The 20621-nt window shown below is 41.3% G+C and overlaps 1 protein-coding gene across 1 annotated transcript; it reads left to right on the forward strand.

The window, feature by feature from the left end:
• Positions 1-171: 171 nt before the first annotated feature.
• On the forward strand, positions 172-20391 carry LOC120308308 (membrane-spanning 4-domains subfamily A member 12-like). The gene is made up of 7 exons (XM_039344205.1): positions 172-459; positions 6101-6220; positions 13356-13412; positions 16589-16720; positions 17851-17961; positions 18287-18376; positions 18517-20391. Exons 1-7 carry the CDS (start codon positions 370-372, stop codon positions 18610-18612), a joined length of 696 nt encoding a protein of 231 aa, XP_039200139.1. The 5' UTR covers positions 172-369; the 3' UTR covers positions 18613-20391.
• Positions 20392-20621: the final 230 nt, after the last annotated feature.

The raw sequence follows: 20621 nt of genomic DNA on the forward strand, positions 1-20621 counted from the left end.
AGATACCTCTGTGGATAGCTATTACAGCACAAATCTCTACTTGCTCAGAAATCCACACTGCGTAAATCCAGGGGTGCCTCTCTGCTGGCTGAGAAGGTAATTTAGGAAGAAGGCGGCTTTACCTACCAGCCAGACCTCCCCCTCCCTACCCCCTCAGTCTGTTGCAGCATCTCTGACTGCCTGTGACATCATTGCTGACAGAAGCCAATAAGACCACTTTCCCCCTTTCTCTGGGATACAGCCTGTGGTGGAGCTGAGCAGCCAGGCTAAGCGAGCTGTTATCCATGTTCAGCCCGTCTGGCTGATGCAGCGGACGGTTCAGTTGCTAGGGACCTGAGGGCCTGGGAGCACATACGCCAGCTGGCTCCCATGCAGGGAATGGGGAACTTCCGGCTGGGCAGAAGGACTGTGATGTACACAGTGGAAACTATTCCCAAAGGGAAGAACCGAGTGCTGGGGGTGAGTGACAGAAGCTTGGGAGAACCCCCTCTGGGCAGGGAGCTGGGTTGGGCAAGGTTGGGGGGAGGGATAGAAGAGTTGGGGGTGGGTTTCTCCTGCATGGTACTGGCCCTCTTGATTTAGGCTAAGCAGTGTGATTCTCTGGTGCATGTGCATATGTGTAAATGAGGGGTGCATTTGGAATGAGAGAAAAGCTTTAAACTATATCAATGTAAAGAAGCTGGGAATCAATCATGTCCCCACTTAGGGAAAATAATGACCCATTTGGCTAGAACACCTTCCTGAGAATAGCTCTTCTGCCAACAGATGTAGATTTGTATGCATTCCAATACTAAAGGGCCCCAGAAGTAGGAATGAAGCCTGGTGCCAGGAAGGAGAGCAAGAAATGATCCGACTGACCCACAACTTCAGAATTGCTCTCTGTTATGAAGACTGGGCACTATCTTCAGTATCTGGCTTGGGGCAGCAGAAGAACGAACAGCCCAAGATTAAAGACTGAAGTCAATGCCCTAAGAAGTACATAGGAGAAATGGATAATGTCATTCTAGGAAGAAAATGTATTAAAATGCAGTTGAAAGCTGCCGACAGAGACACTGTTCAAGCTGAACATTGCTGTGTAGTATATAAATGGAACCTGTTTGTTCAGAGGTGGTTTGGCTCTGAATACCAAATATTAAGCCCAGCCACCTAAAAATGCCCACCATTTCTATGCCTTTTTAAGCTTCCACAAGTATTCTGTTAATGGAAAAGTTAGGCTACATGGGTCCTAATTGGGAGAACACTTCCAGTAATAGGTTAATCAAGGTTCTGGACTGTCCAGAAAACTAATCCAACAGTCCCTCTATTTGTAATTACACATGCCCAGAGAGATGATTTTTATTTTTTAATCCATATTATCCACACAGTGCTCAGCCTACTTTTTTTTAAAAAGGCTGAAATTAAAATTTATTAAGTTTTAATTTAAAAAAACCCCTGATCTTCAAGAAGTAGAGACAAGGTTTGTGCAAATCTGCCATAGCTTGTATAAATTAAGCCAAAATAGCATTCTTTTAACCCTCCCTGCCACCACCCTCCATTTTTTCTTCCCTGTCTCCCCCACAGTGATAAATAATTGGGGGAAATAAAAGCATTTAGAACTGTTCTTCAAGAGCACATGACAAGTAGCTCTGTCGAGGTTTCTTTTTCTGGAGACAAAATACATTTAAAGATTGGAGCTTAAGCATAAAACCATTTCCATTTGTATTTGTACAGAAATCGCTATGCACTCTCTACAGGGTATCAGCCGTGCAGAAATACTGAATAAATAAAGGGAAATCCAGCAACTGAGCCAGTGCTTTTTTTGCTACTACAGAAGCACATAAAGGTGCTTTTTCTAAGAATAGGTGCGGTATTCTGTTGGGATTGCCCAGATCACAACCACTAAGTCCCTTTTTGAAGGCAACAGAGCCTCTAACTGGGATGACTGGGATTGTGAAATATCAGATAGGCTGTGAGATTGCTCTGGATCCAAATACAGAAAGAAAAAGAAAAAGCTCAGGTTGGAAAAAGCAGTGACAGCACATTGCCTTGTTTTTCCAAGCTGTGCTCAGGTGGAAGGAACTATATATTCACTTTTTCTTCTCAGCTAATTGAGAAGTTGGCTTGTTTTCTCTTTCAGTGCATCAAAGCGTTAAAATGAAGATGATATTCCAAAAGAAATAAGGGATGCAGATTATATAATTAACAAAAAACAAAAGAAGACAATAAATATCATGTTATTATTTTTTTTAAAAGAAAATCCAGAAAGTTTGATCAGGGTTATCCTAACATTTTTCCCATTAGTTGATGGCAGATTCTATCTGTTTTTGAACCGGATATTCTGCCTAAAAAAATGTTCCATGCACACACAAAGCAGAAGGTAGATCTGCCTAGGCAAAAGTATATTCTACTGTCACATTTAGCAATAATCATTTTACGGAGAAGCACCAGGCCTAGTGGGGAAGATGCCAGCAGATGGCTTGTTCTCCCTCACAGTTGCCATTCCAGATCCTCTCTGCTTATGAGCAATTCCATGCCTTTGTCTTTCTGTTGCTCACTGTCTTTCAGCTTGCCCTGGACAAAGGAATGCCTAAAGACATCAATATGGCCTGTTGCCACTTTAGATACGTTCTGACTGATTTGCTTTGACTGGCATTTGCTCTCCTAGACAGCTGCCAACCTCATCTGATGCATCAGTATCTCTTAACTTAGAAAAATTAATCAAGCAATCCCAAAGCTACCAGACTCAGTTGTCTGGTGTTTGCTGACTCTAATCCAGTATCTTTTGCACATGTTACCATGAGGATAATGAGAAATTTTCCCATATATAATCCACCCAAACACTGTTGTCAGCCTGGCTGGCAACACTAGAGTAACTACATAGCTTTTACCCAAACATTGGACTCTCTTCTGAAAATTCTGCCTTCTTTCTTCCTCCTTCCCCTTCCCCTTATCCATCCATCTATCCATCCCCAAAGCATTGGATTTTTTTATAAAAAAGACCCACAATAAACAAACAAAGAAACAAAAATTACACTACAACAGAACAAAACAAAAATAGAAAAACCGAATCCCTGTTTAATTTTGCATAAAAATTCATTTGCCATCTAAAGAAGAGAAATGAAATTTTAAACACCCATATTCCATATTTGTATCCAGAAGGACACTTCTACAGACAGAGGCAATATATTAAGAATTCCTTCACAAAGAGAAGTAAAATGTAACAATCAAATAGAAATAAGTGTTTCCTCTCCTTAGTGCAATGAAGCTTGCTCCAGTTGAATAATTCAGAATTTCTCAATTTATTAATGGATTTTGAATGCAACTAATAAAATTTCCATCCAATTATCCCCTGAAATAATAAGCAAGACTGTTGCATCCAAAATAATTGATCTTAAATTATTAAATTTAACTTTAATTTGATAATATCTATGGGATATTATGAGTGATGAAATTGATGTTATAAAAATAACATAGATTGACACAAATGATATACTTTGAATTTTAACAGACACTTGAGAATACCAGACATTCTCTCCCCAATTATAGTAAATCAAGGGCTTGTTGTATTATTCTTCTGTATTTGTCTACTCTAGATCTTTGATTATTGTCAAAAGAGGCCAAAAATAAAGACAGGAGTGCTCAAATCAACCTAGGCCAGCTGGCAGTAAAAAGCTGCTCCTGAAAAGTCTTCTCCTGGCATCTTCTCAGAAGCTCCAAGTAGCTTCAACAACCATTGTTATGACTCCCAATGTCTCCCCTGTGAGGTCTATATAAACCATCAACCAAAGTACAAAGGCTATAATTTTTTTTTCATGTGTACTATATGAAGGGGATCTGTTCCCATCCTCCATATCCTAAAAATATGAATACTATATTTGTGAAATTTGGGTTGAATGAAAAGCTGGATTTTAACACAATCCTTATATTCTCTATGGCAACCTTCTTCACCACAGAGAATTACTTTGCTTGGCTGCTTAGGAAATAGTGAAGACTGAAGCTGTAAGCCAGGAAGGGCCACATTATAATTGGTTGATCTACGGCAACAATGCAGCCAATAAAAAGGCCTAAGGTGTTCCCTGTGTGAAGAGGATCTATGTTTACTTGTCAAAGTTCAGATCCTTTTCCACAGCACTATGATGCATCTGAAGATGGTCCATCAGGCAACTACAGACTGGCCCCAAGCAGATAGGAACACCAGAATGCTCCCATATATTCCTCCTTTCATAAAGACTAGGTGACTCCAATATAACCAGTTAGGCACAGCTAGTGTAAAACCATTCTATGACCTCTGACTGACCCTGTTTGAGCTAAGGACCATATAATGAGGAGATCAGAGCACCGAGAGCCTTAGAAGTAGTTCAGTTCATTCTACAAACTCTTCTGGGCTAATGAGCCTTCCCAAACCTCAGACACAGAGTCACCTGGATTTTATTATTTATTTAGTTTTTCAAATTTATATACAGGTAGTCCTCGGCTTATGATGGCAATAGGGACCAGAATTGCTATCGCTAAGCGATTCAGGCATAAAGTGCAATGTCATATGACCATGTCACTTACTGATGGCAATTCCAGCAATCCAATTGCTATCATTAAATGAGGACTGTGCAGGTCATTAAGCACAGATCTTGGGAGAATGCATTAGAACAGTGATGGCAAACGTTTTAGAGACCGAGTGCCCCAAAACTGGCCCGGCCCCCGATCCACCCCCTGCCCTGCCCCCGATCCACCCCCACCCCACCTACCCGCAGGGCATCTCACCACCTCCAGGGCCTGCTGCAGATCACCCAACAGTGCCATGGTGGCCATGCCTTCTGCCCACACCCCTCAGCATCAACTGTGCACGATGGGGTGTGAGGGCAGAGTCTTATCTACGCTGCCTGGCTGCCATGTTCTTGGCTGCACTGCTCCACATGGCCCACGCTCAGGGGCGACTCTCCTCCAGGGGGGCTGCTGGTGAGGGGGTTGCAGGGGAAAGCAAGGCTGGGGCAACGGCACATGTGCCCACAGAGAGGGCTCCAAGTGTCGCCTCTGGCACCCATGCCATAGGTTCGCCACCACTGCATTAGAATCTCACACATAGTACAGCCAACTTGTAGGGTCCCTGTTATTGAAGGGATCCCCAGGCCTGCTCAAAAACATCTCCTTTTAAGAGATTTGCAGAAGGACTGGGGCTAACTTTGGAGGGGATATCTACTAGTTGCTGCCAAAATTAATGGTTAATTAAACAGATTTATAAACCCCAGATTTCTTTTCACTAGCAGTCATAAATTATTCTCACTAATCTTTAGGAGCTCTTAGAAGCTGATGATCTGCAACCTAAAATTGAGGGCAGCAGTGAGGAGAGAGAAGTGCCCGGTTAGTGGAAAGAGGCTCCAGGTGTAACTTCCCAAACATTTGGCTAAACTGGGTAGGAGATGAAGGGTGAAATCGGACAACTCGCCATGGGCAACTTGACATGGCCAAATCACCACAGCCAATTCGCCAAAGGACAACTCATTTTGGGACAGTTCAACAATTCAATTTAATTATTTAAAATAATTTTTAAAATATTTTAATTTTTGTCATTCGCATTTCATTTTGTTCCTCCTTTGGCTTCCTTTAATGATTCTATTCCACTATTTCAGATACGTCAAACTCACGACGTCACATGACGTTGCGCCACATATCAGGCCGATTTTGCCATTGCCGGCAATGGGGTTGGGCATGGCTTTCGGATGATGCGTCCGGCCCGTGGGCTGGCAGTTTGATACCCCTGCACTATTTCTTCAATATTAGGGTAACTCTTGTCCCATAGCATCCCACGGCAAATTTTCCCGTGGTGAATTGGCCGTGGTGAGTCGGCTGGGGCGAGTTGGCTGTGGAGAGTTGGCTGTGGCAAGTTGGCCGGGGTGAATCGGGGAGGTGAGCTCCTACACATCTCTAAATCTCCAGGATGGCAAAGGCTGCTTTAAGATAAAATAGGTGGTAGCCATATGGGACAGGAGATTCTCAGTGCCAACCCTTTGAAGTCAGTGTAATCATTCAAGGGTGTGTGTGTGTGTGTGTGTGTGTGTGTGTGCATGTGCATGTGTAACTTTAATCCATCCAGTGCCGAGTATTATCCCCCTGATTGTTCCCACAGACCATCCAGATCATGACTGGCTTCATACACATTAGCTTTGGGATCATTCTCAGCACCCTGTCCAGTGTATATACCTCATTCTTTGTATCTGGAGAGATTCCCTTCTTGGGAGGAGCATCCGTGAGTATCACAGACCAGAGAAAATCCCTTTCCCTCCAGATAGGTGGGGAGAGGTGGAAGAACAGGTGGGCAGGAGACAGAGAGATTATATGAAGAAGGGAGGAAGGGTGGTGGGAGGTCCGGGTGAGAAACAGACAAGACATCAGGCACTGAAGGAAATAGTTCCTGGATTATGTGATTAACTAAACAGGTACTCCTCGACTTACAACAGTTCATTTGGTGACCGTTCAAAGTTACAATGGCACTGAAAAAAGTGACTTATGACTGTTTTTTTATAGTTACAACCTTTGCAGTATCCCCATGATCACGTGATCAAAATTCAGATGCTTGGTTCATATTTATGACCGTTGCTGTATCCCAGGGCCATGTGATCACCTTTTGCGACCTTCTCATAAGCAAATTCAATGGGGGAGCCAGATTCACTTAACAACTGAGTTACTAACTTATCAGTTGCAATGATTCACTTAACAACGGAGGCAAAAAAAGGTCTTAAAATGGGGCAAAACTCAGTTAACAAATGCCTTACTTAGCAACTCAAGTGCTCGTAAGTCAAGGATTACCTGTACATTTCCTTCTCAATGAGTTCAGTGATGCTTCCTCCCCTCTCAACCAGCACTGGCTGAGATTTCTGTCAATGTTGTGGAAGCTTCAGAGGCCTGCCTGATTTCTTCAAAAGGGTCTGATCTGTCATGAGTCATCATTAGTTCTTGCTGAAAACTGTCCTGTCTGTTCAAAAAAAATAGGCTGTGAAGTTGTGTGTCCTTCCTTCTTTCCTTCGTTTTGAAGCGTCCACATTTTTAGTTTGTAATTTTTTTTTATTATATACCTATCATGTCTCTTGCTAAACTGAAGTACTTTCACTTTTGCCCAAATGTCTTTTTTTCCATTTTGTTAAAAGCATCATTAGTTTGAGGAGGAAATATTATTCTCCTAAAAAAAGGGAAAGGAGTATAAATTCTAAATATAATCACCATAGTTCTGAGATTTTATAGCATTAGGAGGTGGATTCAGTTTCATGCCAAAGAAACATATCCTGTTTTTCTTCTACTACATGCTGATCACTTGCTTTAAAATGCAATTTCAATATGCTGCATGTATGAAAGAACCACAGAGTTGGATGCGGCCTAAGTGGACATCAAGTCAACCCCCTCCCCCCCGCATATTGCAGAATTCACCCTTAACTGATGACTATCCAGCCTCTAATTGAAAACCTGCACTGAAGGGGAAGAATTCAGTCCCACTGATTGACAGTTTTTACTGTCAGGAAGTTCTTTGGAATATCCAATCTGTCTCTAAATCCTGGAAGTTTCATCCCATTGATTCTAGTCTTTTCCTCCTGAACAATTGGAAATTGCTATAGTCTATCAAGTATTTGAAGACAGCAATCATATCCCTTCTCAGGCTAAATATTTCTAGATCCACTCCTCTTGGGCTTGATTTCCAATCCTTTCACAGTCTTGGTTGCCCTTCTCTCCATTTGCTCCAGTTTGTTAATATGCCTTTTAAACTGGGGAGATGCGAAGAGGTAGGTCACAAATTGCAAAATTACAATTCCTTTTTTTTTTTTAAGGACAGCTTATTTCCCCTCCCAGAAGGTTGTCACTTAAAATACTCTTCCACACATATACATTTGTGTCATTTAGGGATCAGTTGTGTATCTATACTATCTTTTGGAGTGGGCAGACCTAACAAATCATCACCAAAGCTCTCACCATCATCTATTTTGGGAGCCTAATAAGCCTGCCTCATTTTATTAGTGATAGCAACAAGGCTGGTGTTTTCCTTGGAATCACTGAAGCTTTGCAACCCTTGTAGGGAGTCTGTTTTCCTATTGGCAAGGACTCTCATATCTTCCATCTTCTGGAGTCAGAAACCACCCACTGCAATTTCTCTACCTCCCTTTCCATAGAAGTACAGCATCCTCTTCCTGTCTTTAAGCAGTGTTGATTGCTGTCCAGCTTCTCTAACCCAGCCACCATAGCAACCCTCAATCATTGTCCCTGCTGTTGGGAAAAGAGCCCACAAATTGCAAAACTGCTACCTTTTCACACAGCAGAACAGCAGTTGAAAAACCTTGCTGAGATTTCAGTACCTTGTTGACATTTTTTAAAACTCAGACCCCCTCCCCAGGTCCTCTTTCTATAGCTTCCAAGAGCAAACCTTCAAGGGTTTTTTTTTTTTTTTTCCAATTCACCTGAAAAATATGTACTCAAAAAGTTTGGGGGAAAGTATAGAAATTCATTTTATTTAAATTCAGAGTAAAGTGAGGGATGAGATATTAATATCAATATTAATGTATCATTTTCCTCTTAAATTTTTGGCAATTTTCCTGTGAGCACAATCAGAATGCTTCATCAAACAGTTGGTGTCATGTGTGGAGATTTCAGGGATTGGAATCAGCCCAGCACTCATTCACTAGCTAAAGTGTGGGGTTGGTATGACTGGACACTATTTCCCAGGATTATTCTGTTTGGGGCAATGGGAGAGTCCAGATCTTACAAATTTGCCTCTCACCTGTACTCACCTGATCTCTGAGTCAATTCTGGTCTCGGAGATCTGGCTTTGACAGAATGATCCCTCCAACTCACCATGGAAGGAGGGATGAGCCATGAAATGGGAAGGAGACTCTAGCTGCATCAGACCACTCCTCTGCAAACCTGCCAGCCATTGCTCTTGGGCTTAGTGCAGCAGTTTTAGCAAGTTTAAAGAGCTCAGGTTATCCTTGCTCTCTACAGGTAGCTGATGCCAAGGCTGAAAGAAGGCAACTCTTCCAAAGACCTGGCTCTCTGATCCTATGGAATAGTGTTCTGCGGGATCAAAGGCAGATGACTCCGAGTTTGGGAGATCTGAAAGGTGAAGGCAGGAGAATGGCTAAACCCATAGATCTAATTGTTTGATCATCCCCCATCACTTCATTTTTAGCTTATCAAGAGCACTTCTGCCAAATCTGGATGCAAACACACCTTGGCAATTTGTTATTTCTTTTGTGTTCCCTTTGCCTTATAAGCAGTCCTGAATGACAGATATAAGTCACCCTTAGTTACCTTTTGTTCAAATAATGTCCTCTCCTTTGTTCTCATAAAATGTTCAGGGTGTGGAAATTCTTTCTCACCCATTTTTGAAGAGGAATCAGGTGATGGCAGTGCACTGAACCAGAAGCAATAGAGGCAGGATAGGAGTGAGTAATGGAGAGAACAAATTTTAAGCCAGTATAGTTTTCTGATGCCTCAGGAATGTGTGGGGAACACTTTAATTCAGTAATGTGAAAGGTCTTGGTCACATATGGACTGCAAATGGTGCCAACTGGTTTGCAGTATGAACAGAACTTCATTCGTACTAGAAATGTTTCTGGGTCCACACTGGATGATTTTGGGTCAGTCAGTACTTAACCTAACCCACCCACCCCACCTGATATGGGCATAAAATAAAGGGAAATCCCTCTGTAAGATGCCTTGAGCTCTTAGAGAAGAGCTGAAGTATAAATATAAGAAGTAAATAACTGTGATTTAGCTATCATCTCTGGGTTGCCTGAATAGTCACTGTTGCTGTTTCCTCATTCAATCACATTGACTGTTGTTGCCCTGATAAGCATCATGTTGCCACAATTGTCTGTTAACAGTTGTTTCTTTAAGTTCTTGTAATCTCTTACTTGTATCATCTGAGAGGATATCCAACCACCTTGTCTTTGGTCAACCAGTTTGTTCTAAGCATGGGGGTCTTCTCCAGTGACCTTTGGATAAGATGTCCGAGGTGGCGCAGCAGTTAGAGTGCAGTACTGCAGGCCACTTTAGTAGCTGACTGTGTTCAGCAGGTCAGCAGTTCAAATCTCACCGGCTCAAGGTTGACTCAGCCTTCCATCCTTCCGGGGTAGGTAAAATGAGGACCCAGATTGTTGGAGGCAATGTAAATATATATATACATTGCTTATTGGTGTACACCGCTTAGAGAGTGCTTGCATTTAAAGCGGTATATTAATCTCATAAATAAATAAATAAATAAATAAATAAATAAATAAAATGTCCAACATAGCTACACTTTAGCTTCATTATTAATGCTTCCAATGGGCAGTCTACTTTAACTTCATCTAATACTGAATGGTTTATATACTCTTCTTGTGGTCCAAGGTGTCTGCAGTAATTTTTCCAAACCACAATTCAGAAGCATCCTTTTTCTTTATTCATAGAGTATGTTTCAGCTGAGAAAATCATGTCCTTGATAATTCATACTTTTGTGGTGAATGGGACATTTCTTCATTTTAATGTCAACTAGGTGATTATTGGACACAGCAGAATGATATAGAAACTGCTAGCTCTCTACTGCACCTACTTGTTGTCTAATTGTTTGCAGCTCAGATATAACTCTAGCACAGCCTTTTGGTTCTATTACTGCAATTTTGGGGCAAAATTGCCAATCATCTTCTCTATAGTGAATTGGATGTCAGCATACAACTATCCTGGAAAAGTTTCAACATGTTCTCTCACTTGGATTATTTAATTTATTTATTTTTCACTCATGTAGAATGCAAAATACTTTAATCTCCATTCAGGGGGCTATGTACTACCACCAGCTCTTGTGCCACCTAAACCTAATTCTTAGAATACAAATCTTAGTAGATTTAATTTAATTTGAAATAAACAGCTTTAAGGTCAGGGCTAATGAACACATATGAGGGCCTTCTATTTATTTTGTTCACAAAATGACTTTCGTTTGTGGACAAAATCCAGTCAATCCAGAAAGTGGCAAAATGTCCTCTTATCAAATGTTTATTTGGCATTTGACTTGGAACTGCCCTGTCTTGCAACACACACACATAAACACAAACACACACTGTTTCACTATTTCCTCATTCTTGTTGTGCCTTTTCATCCTAGAAATTAAGCTCTGTTCTTTATTTTGTTTTATTAAATACTATACTATAATAGCATTCCTATATATCCCGATGCATTGGATGCAGAGAGAGAGTGAAAAAAAATTGAAAAAGGACCTGTCAGATGATGTAACCAATAATTTGAACATCCTCTAAGAATAATTATCAGAGAGAGAGAAAAGACCAGAGATTTCAGCAAAGTCTACCTAGGCACAATGATGCCCACTTGCAAATAGAAAGATATACAGTAGAAATAATCTAATAAATATTGAATAGTGTTGTGTGGGGAGCAGGAAGGTATATCATGGAAGTTTTGTCCAAAACTTTTTGTAGTTAAGCCTTTGTTTTTATAGTGTAAATTATGTGTTCATATCTTCATGCTTAACAGCAAAGGCACTTTGCGTATAATAAGACAAACCTGGAAAGTACAATCTCTAACAGATTATACATAAACCCAGATATTTCTTTGCTAGCTTTAGGAGAACTGCATCCAGCAAATTCTGTTTGTGTGTGAAGCAGCAGTGTGAGGTACTGTCAATGCTAAGTCTGACTTCTGTTCAGTTCTGTGACTGTCATCTGAACAGTTTCACCATCAATTTCCTGCGTAGGTGTCCATATTCTTATACATGTGTTCATGTAGTTGTCTCTGTTCGCACAACTTCATTTCTCCATATGTCTCAGACCAGTTATCAGTCTGATCACCCTGGCTCACTTTTCATTAGTATCCTCCCAACATTCTTCTGTATTGTTGTATACATTCCTATATGAGGCTTAAGAGGAGGTTTGCTTAAATTAACATGCGACCTAAGTCTGAAATCAAAACTGTGACTCTCATGTTTTCCAGCAACTAATAATAATGCTGGTGCCAGGTCTGATGCTGGCTGTACCAAATGCCCTATCTTGGAACCCCTCCTTGGTCAACAGGACCCTAGCTATTGGCTTCCCTACAGGTCTGCAGATCTACTTTCCCACAGTGCTGCAGTGAAAATTAAAATGGCTAGGATGGTTATTAACTGACTAGGGGCTGACTCTGAATTTGATAATCACAACTGTGTATTTATGAAAAGTAGCAAGGGAAGAACTCAAAGACTATGTAAGCCTCATATAGAGAATTACCCAAAACTATATTAGCAAAATCGCTTCCCAAAATTCATTTATTTTCTTTATCTGACTAGGGCTGCAATGAATATTCTCTATAAATCAATACAAATTATTATTGATAAAAAGATTGGTCTCATTGAACAATCACATTTTTGTCTTCACTACCCATGTCCTCACTTGCTCAGTGCCACTGAATTTTTGCTGTGCTTATGTTGAGTAGATTTTTGCCCATGATGTTGATAAAAACTATCAGATTTACTAGCACAGCCAGTAAGGTTAAAGTGTAATGTTGGCAAATGAGGACAAGGGAGGCTAAGAAACTGGCTTTTTAATATGAAATATAAAAATATGGCAAATACTTTCATCTCAGCCCTAAAATGAATCATAACTGAGCACAGACTGTACTGTTCTATGGCTCCAAAGCAAAGAATCCATAATTTGAAGGCATGAAAATGCCTCTTAACTTCTGCCTACCAAGAGACAGAGCAGAAACAGGCTTTTTTTCAAGATCTTGGAAGAAGATGGAAGATTAGGATGGGTAGATGGATAGACAGACAGACAGACAGACAGACAGACAGACAGACAGACAGACAATATAGATGGATGTAAGACTGATTTGCCTGAAAAGGTAGACTTCTCAGATATCAGGATAGGACAATATTTTTTCATAGAGATTTGTGTATTAATAGAAAGTGTATAAGCAAATACCTTTATAGACAGCCCAGAGTCACTGAGAGTGAATTGGGCGGCCATATAAAATTTCTTAAATAAATAAATAAATAATGGAGCTAAAAGTGAAAGGTTCTCCCCATTCCTATTCTTACTGATATACCCTCTCTCTCTATTTTTATGGGATCTATTATTTTCTTTTCTTTTTTTGTCTGTCTTTTCCTCCCTGTTGTGTCAGATGAAAACCGAGTGTTTTTACTGTGGATTCAGATGGATTATTAGCAGAAGGGACTCTTATCTCCCATCCTTGGTTAAATGTTTGACCTCCAGGACAGATATTGGGTTATATCCCACTGCTTAGTTTTTCTTTCTTGACAAAGCATTTTATGGTACCAATCTTCCTCTTCATTTCTACCACGAGATTGTCTAGTGAAGTTTGGAAGGGATGTTCTCTTAATTGCAATGCAAATGTTTACTACTTTCCTTCTTTCCACACAGTTCATTGTTTCTGGATGTCTCTCAATTGGTGCTGAGAAGAGTCCTACTGAATGTGCAGTGAGTCTGCCTCACGTTGTTTTCTTTACTATGATCTGCAATTTAATGCTTTAAATACTAGAAAAGATCTCAGTGAAACAACCGCACTTGCACCCATGGGGGGAAGGAAGCAAAGGTGTGGCAACTTCATCACACAAATGCCACAGCTTACTTCTGCTGGACATGGGGATGCAAGTACATACGTGTGGGTTTTGTGTGATGATCTCACTGCATGGCTTGTTACGCTTTTGAAATCATCGGGGTTGCTGCAAATGTTGTTGATTGCCTCCCAGGAGCAAGTATGACTCCTTTAAGAAGGTTTAGAAGACACTAAATGCATGTGAGCCTCTTAGAGGAGAATATTTGAGTGGTGAGGTGGGGGTGGCAGTGTCATTAGAGTACATAGGCATTGTTCATTTGTCCTATTAAAAACCCACTACACTGTTAGAAGAGATTTTTCCATTTTTGGAGGATTTTAACTGTCTTTAGTATAGTGTTTCATATACTGTAACACCAGCTATTAGAATCAGAAGCACGGTTCCCAAAAGTACTTGTAACTTCTTCTGCCCAGAGCATTAAACTGTATTTTAGATTTTACCTTCAGACGGGTGTTCCATCACTGGAGGTTTTTAATAAGAGATTGGACAACTATTTGTCTGAAATGGTATGGGGTCTTCTACATGAGCAGGGTGTTGGACTAGAAGACCCGCAAGGTCCTTTCTGTTATTCCGTTATTCTGTTATCTGTAGCCACTATGCAGCAGCTCTTTGCCTCTGCATTTATCCAGACAGGACTCAGTAGGACTTACCTCTGAGAAATCCTCTATATGGGGAGGAGATACAGAGGTTCTAGTTTTTCTTAGTGATTATATTTCTAGAAAGAAGCAGAAAACATTTGTAAGGAGATTTTGGACTAATGTATCACAAAGGAAGTTACATGCAAAAGGGAAGAGATTCAGACTGAGGGTATTCACTGGTTCAGGGGTAGGCAACCTCGGCTCTTTTATGACTCGTGGACTTCAACTCCCAGAATTCCTGAACCAGCATGGCTCAGCATGGAAACCTCTCCCTTTCCCCTCAGCATGGCTGGCTCAGGAATTCTGGGAGTTGAAGTCCACGAGTCATAAAAGAGCCAAGGTTGCCTACCTCTGCACTGGTTCATCCTTCTTGGTGAACTCCTCAAACTTTGGAAGCTGAGCTTGCTTTTTGAGAAACAGAAGGCAGCATTCTTCGCTATATGCCAGCTTATTGTATTGCTGCTTTTGCAGCTCAGTGTGTAGATTGTCTGGGGAGTATTGTACCTATTTCAGACAAAGGTGAAAGTAGTATAAAGAGATTAGAACAGTGATGGCGAACCTTTTAGAGACCCAAGTGCCCAAAAACTGGCCCCGCCCCCACTCTACCCCCTGCCCTGCCCCCACCCCGCCTGCCCACAAGGTCACTCACTGCCTCCAGGGCCTGCCACAGATCGCCCAGGAAGCCCGACAGCACCATGGCCACGCTCTCTGCCCGTGCCCCGCAGCATCAACTGTGCATGATGGGGTGTGAGGGCAGAGTCTTGTCTACACTGCCTGGCTGCCATTCTTTGGCTGTGCTGCTCTACGTGGGCCACGCTCGGGGCGACTCTCCTCCAGGGGGCTGCTGGTGAGGAGGGGGCTGCGGGGAGGTGGGGCTGGGGCAATGGCGCACGTGCCCACAGAGAGGGCTCCGAGTGCCGCCTCTGGCACCCATGCCATAGGTTCGCCACCAGTGGATTAGAGTGTGTAACACTGAAAATGGTATCTCTGTCATCACCTTCAACTCTCTAAAACATGTCTGTCTCCAGTTTAATCAACATTGGTAGGAGGCAACTACTTGAAACTTTCTGATTTTCTATGAAAAGATTGAATTTTCAAAGATACGAGAAGCAGAACTAGAGTTGAAGTAGTTCTTCCCATGTATTAATATTCTAAACCAACCTTCACTGTGAAGGGTCTTTGGTGCTCTCTGAGCTTGGTTGTTTTCTTGCAGACATTTCATTATCCAAACTAGGTAACATCATCAGTGCTTCTTTTACTATCCTTGTTCTCTCCCAACATGTTGGATTACAATTCCCAAGTTCCCAGCTACCGTATTTGCTCTGGAGATTTTGAAACATTTGTCTCTCTAGTACTTTGAACATCTAGAATCACCAGTCATTATTATGGCTCTGAATATAATCAGCAACGCAATGATTGATGATGCTAGAAGATGCTTTAAGTCACTAGGGCAATGATGGCGAACCTTTTAGAGACCGAGTGCCCAAACTGCAACCCAAAACCCACTTATGTATTGTCGGGTGCTGGGTGGGTGTGGCCCATTGGGTGGGTGTGGCTTTGGGGTGGGTGTGGCCCATTGGGTGGGTGTGGCCCATTGGGTGGGTGTGGCCCATTTGGGTGGGTGTGGCAGACTGGGTGGGACTAAAAAGTTCAATCAATCAATTCCAACTTTGCAAGATCTTTTTTTTCCTGCGAGAAGTTGAAATTGATTGATTGATTGAACCTTTTTTTTTGCACACGGTGGCAGAGGCCTAAAGTGAAAAGGTTTTATAAAACCCAGCTGAAGGCCTAGGACTGGGGCAATGGCGCGCGTGCCCACAGACCGGGCTCTGCGTGCCACCTGTGGCATGTGTGTCACCACGCTCTACAGCAGTGATGGCGAACCTTTTAGAGATTGAGTGCCCAAACTGCAACCCAAAACCCACTTATGCATCATCAAGTTCCGAGTGGGTGTGGCCCATTGGGTGGGAATGGCCCATTGGGTGGGTGTGGCTGCGGTGGTAATGGCAGACTGGGTGGGATTAAAAAGTTCAGTCAATCAATTCCAACTTTGCAAGATCTTTTTTTTTCTGCGAGAAGTTGAAATTGACTAATTGAACCTTTTTTTTTTTTTTTTTTTGCACACGGTGGCGGAGGCCTAAAGCAAAAAGGTTTTATAAAACCCAGCTGAAGGCCTAGGACTGGGGCGACGGCGCGCATGCCCACAGAGAGGGCTCTGAGTGCCGTCTCTGGCACCCGTGCCATAGGTTCGCCACCACTGCACTAAGGGAACTTCTTCTTCAAAGCTGTAGTCCCAACTTATCTGGATGACACCTAGTTGAGTAAGGCTGTCCTAAATTCTCAATACAGTAACAAATATTCTTGCTGCAATGACCTAACATTCAATGTTTGTGCCTTTTAGGTAAAAGGCTCACAAGCCATGAATATCATCAGTGCCATTTTTGCGTTACTTGGAATATTGGCCTTTATCGTAGATCTGAGCATAAATGGGCCATTTCATTCAGATGATAATTACGAGTATTCACTAGTGATGGTAAGTGTCAATGGTTCAGACATAGTGTAATACTGCCAGACGCTAACAAAGGAATTATAAGGGTTGATGGTCTAGTTATTGTACATCTGAGAAGGAAAGCATCCACTTTCAAAGTAAAAGGATGCATCCAGCTAAAGAACATTTCATGTGGGCACTCAATCATGTATATCAGTGTTTCCCAAACTTGACAATTTTAAGGCATGTGGACTTCAACTCCCAGAATTCCACAGCCAGCATTGCTGGCTGTGGAATTCTGGGAGTTGAAGTCCACATGCCTTAAAATTGTCAAGTTTGGGAAACACTGATGTATATCCAGCACACCTGAAACCCAGATGAAGACACCTGAATCCAAACTGGTAACTGGGTTCAAGCTACGGTTAGCCAGGTTTCAGTGCCATCCTTCTGTAGTGTTATGCTGCATTATTAGACATGATTTCTTTAGCCTGGCATCTGTTTCTGCTTCTGGATTGGCTCTGTAGGGTGAATTGCTGTCCTTAGGATCACCTGATAATTTAATCACAATGGAGATGAGAAGGGATCTGACCCCCTCTGACTCTTGAAAGAAAAAAAAAATAAATGTTGAATATTCAAACATGTTCAGTTTGAAAAGGCTTTTGTTCACCAAGAATAGAGAAGGAATCCTGAACCTTTTAATTCTGAAGGGGACATTTGGTGTTTGGGGAGCTCTTGCAAAGGGCTGAAGGACAGAGAGGAAAATTTCCCAGTTCTTTTACCCAAATGTGACCTGCCATTCTCTCCCAACCCTCTTTCTACAGGACTTCTCTTCTCCCCCAATTACTTTTGCCTTCTTTCCCGCAATCGCTTTTCCCCCCTTTTAAGCAGCTCAGCTGTCTCTGGACTGCTGCTGCTGTTCATCACTGTTTTCTAAGAATAGCTTGCAGGACCATTTGAGATGCAGAAATATTTTTAGAAATGAAGATGCTGCTGCAAGCTACTGAACCAAAAGGAGATGTCTGCAAGAGTACTAGAGCGCCAAGATCTGAGACAGGACCCTGGGAACAGAACAAAGCAATTATATGGACTGAGGCAGCCCCTAAGTCTAGAGAAGTAAATGGATAGGTTGCCATTTGTTAATTGGCTTGTATCATTATGTTTCCTTTTGCGAAAAGACAGGCAATAGGATCGCCATTGTGCTGTTGACATTCACCATTGTGGAATTCTGCATTGCATCAGCAACTGCATATTTTTGGTGCCGGGCAACCCGCTCTGACTCCAATGAGGTGAGATTTACTACCCAAATTATAATTGCTGCTACATCTGTGAATTAGAGTTAGGTTGTTATTATTTTTTCGATTCTGATTAAAGTGTGTCAGTCATTGTGTGTCAGGGTTTGATGAAAAAAAATGGCATATTGTAGCCTGGATAGACAGATGAATGTGGATTAAACAGAATTAATCTGAGAGGGAATGAGGTCAGAAAATGAAAATATTTTTTAAAATGATCCAATCAGTGGAGTTTTGATGTTGTGGGAAGAAGAATCAATTCCTCAAATGAATGTGGGAAAAGCTGGGAAGGGAGGCAAGTCTAATGTGGTTTGTTTTCTAGGCTATATTGATCGACCCAAACACCGTCAGGACTGATAATGAAGTTCCTTCTGTAGAATCTTCCATACATTGTCTACCAAGCTCTAATGATGTAAGTTATGATTTAAAAATTGAGGCTGTGTAGAAGACTAGTCTGGAGGAATTTGTATGGAGAAATCACACAACTGCACTTCTTTGGGGGCATAAAAGTTAGCCTTTTCCTGCACGACAGAGATCCTTCATTTTTGTCAGTATTCTAGCTGGCAGGCCAATGAAAACAAAGGGACTGTCTCTCTCTACTTTCTCCTGTACTGTCTCCATTTAAGCCTGGAACAAGAAGACACGTGACTTGATATTTTTTGGCTCGGAGTAAAAGGTAATGCTTTCTTTTGCATGGGCTGTATATGGAAATAACATATGTGACACGTGGATTGCTAAGCTATCAAAGTGTGGTTCAAGGACAATCATGATACTTTGTTGGAAATAGTCACAAAATAGTTGGTGACCCAGACTGAGAATATGGAAGTGAAGCCAATAGATGCCCAATGTGGACATTAATGCATCTTTTCAGCTCTGACTGGCTCTGTTATTAACTTGGTACCCGTTGAAACCGAAACCAGTTCATGATGTTAATTTCTATTGGCCAAAGTCCTGTGTTGCAGCTGATTAATAAAGACTCTACCATTCTTAGGTGTACTGGCAAATGTCCAGTATATGCAACTGTCTGGGCCTCAGTCTCTGTAATTGATTCCCCCTTATGTTTTCTTATGGGAACTGGAGATCAGAATACTGTAGAAAGTAGCATCTGCAGATTAATTTGAGCAAAGCTGATTGGCTTTATATGAAGCATATCTGCAACTTTGGATGCTTGTTATTCTGTTTGCCATTCATATTTGCATTTAGTACATTATATTAAGATATTCATAGAACAGCCTTGGGAAATATTCCATCCTTTATTCTTTGCAAGTACCGCTTTTTTGTGACAGTCTCACTTGCAGCTTTGCTGAGCCAAAATTGCTGTTTCAGTTTCTTTTCACTGGCTGTACCATATAAGAATGTTTCCTCAGAGGGCAAAGCGCTCCCACCCCAGAACGTTAAATCCTAGTTCAACTTTATGTATTTCAAAGTTGGACATGCAGTTTAATACCTCCATGTCTTATAAAGAAAAAAAATGGCACAACTTTTAGTGGATATCCAAAAATCTTGGGCAGTATTTTGTAGTAATCATTTCTAATGATGGACCAGTAACATTTTTTTATATATCACTGAAGGCCAGCTGTTACCCTGATGCAGGGTCAGAAACACTGGAAGAAACATGGGACTATTACATGTCTGTTCTTACACTGATAACCAGACTGAATTGATTCTGGATTTAACCTACCATTCTCCAAATGGTTCCCTCCCAATGTTTAGGACTATAACTCTAATTAACTACAGCTAGTAAGTACAGCCAGCGTTCAGGGAGAATGTAGGGATACTGTAAGCAAAATTAAAAGTGACCTAAGCTTGGAAAGGCTGGCTTAGAAGAAATGGCTTTTCACTTAAAAATGTCTGCTGCAAGAAGGAAAGCATTTAGACTGGATCCTGACCCTTAGCCAAGTATGCAGCTTCAATGCAGAATGCAGGATTGCTACCTAATCCATCAGGAAATTCTCTTGGTCACACAGCACCGAAATGAGTTAGAGAGTCCATAAAATATGTGATGTTTGTGAACATGGATCATGGAATTTGCAATGGGGAATTTGATAGACCCTGGCCTTGGCCTTTAAAAATGTTGGGTTGAGATGTTTTCCCCTTTGTTTGTTTCTGGCTGCATATTATGTATTTTGTACTGTTTTAAGAGTTTGGAATTATCTGGCTTGAGATTGGTTTCCTTGGCTTCTAAGCATCTTGACTAATTTTTTTTCAGAGCACGTTTCAAGGGAAATTTCTACAATTTTAATACCTTTCTGTGAAACAGGGATACCTAACTTGGGTGACTTTCCTGAGGTCTGGTTCTTGTAACTGTTTATTCAATTTTAGACCAAGTTAAGTCTTAGATTTCTTCAGTGATTCACTATTTTTAAATCTGACCTTGTTTTTCATGAATGTTTTTAAAAACTGCAATAAAACATGTACTTGAGACAACTCATGTCTGTCCTTTGGCTTTTTTCTGATGCTTAATAAAGAATCACCTTCATAATGTTGAATGGTCTTAGCTTCTCCAGAAGAAAATGTTGGAATATGTTCTTTTTGTTCTAAGTAGGGTTTCCTGTTTCTTGTTACAGTTAAACAGTTAAGAAGTAAAGCACATGGTGACTGTACACTCTTTGATTTGTGGTGCTATATATAAACAGAATTTCTAACAGAAAATGAAC

Source organism: Crotalus tigris, unplaced genomic scaffold, assembly GCF_016545835.1.
Source record: "Crotalus tigris isolate CLP2741 ecotype Arizona unplaced genomic scaffold, ASM1654583v1 scf7180000017899.1852299, whole genome shotgun sequence".
Classification (NCBI taxonomy): Eukaryota; Metazoa; Chordata; class Lepidosauria; order Squamata; family Viperidae; genus Crotalus; species Crotalus tigris.

Bases quoted from the DNA above. Each gene is read 5' to 3' on its own strand.
- LOC120308308 (XM_039344205.1), top strand. From the start codon at position 370: ATGCAGGGAATGGGGAACTTCCGGCTGGGCAGAAGGACTGTGATGTAC. The intron at 460-6,100 runs GTGAGTGACAGA...TTGTTCCCACAG, and splicing joins GGAAGAACCGAGTGCTGGGG to ACCATCCAGATCATGACTGG. The intron at 16,721-17,850 runs GTAAGTGTCAAT...TTTTGCGAAAAG, and splicing joins ACGAGTATTCACTAGTGATG to ACAGGCAATAGGATCGCCAT.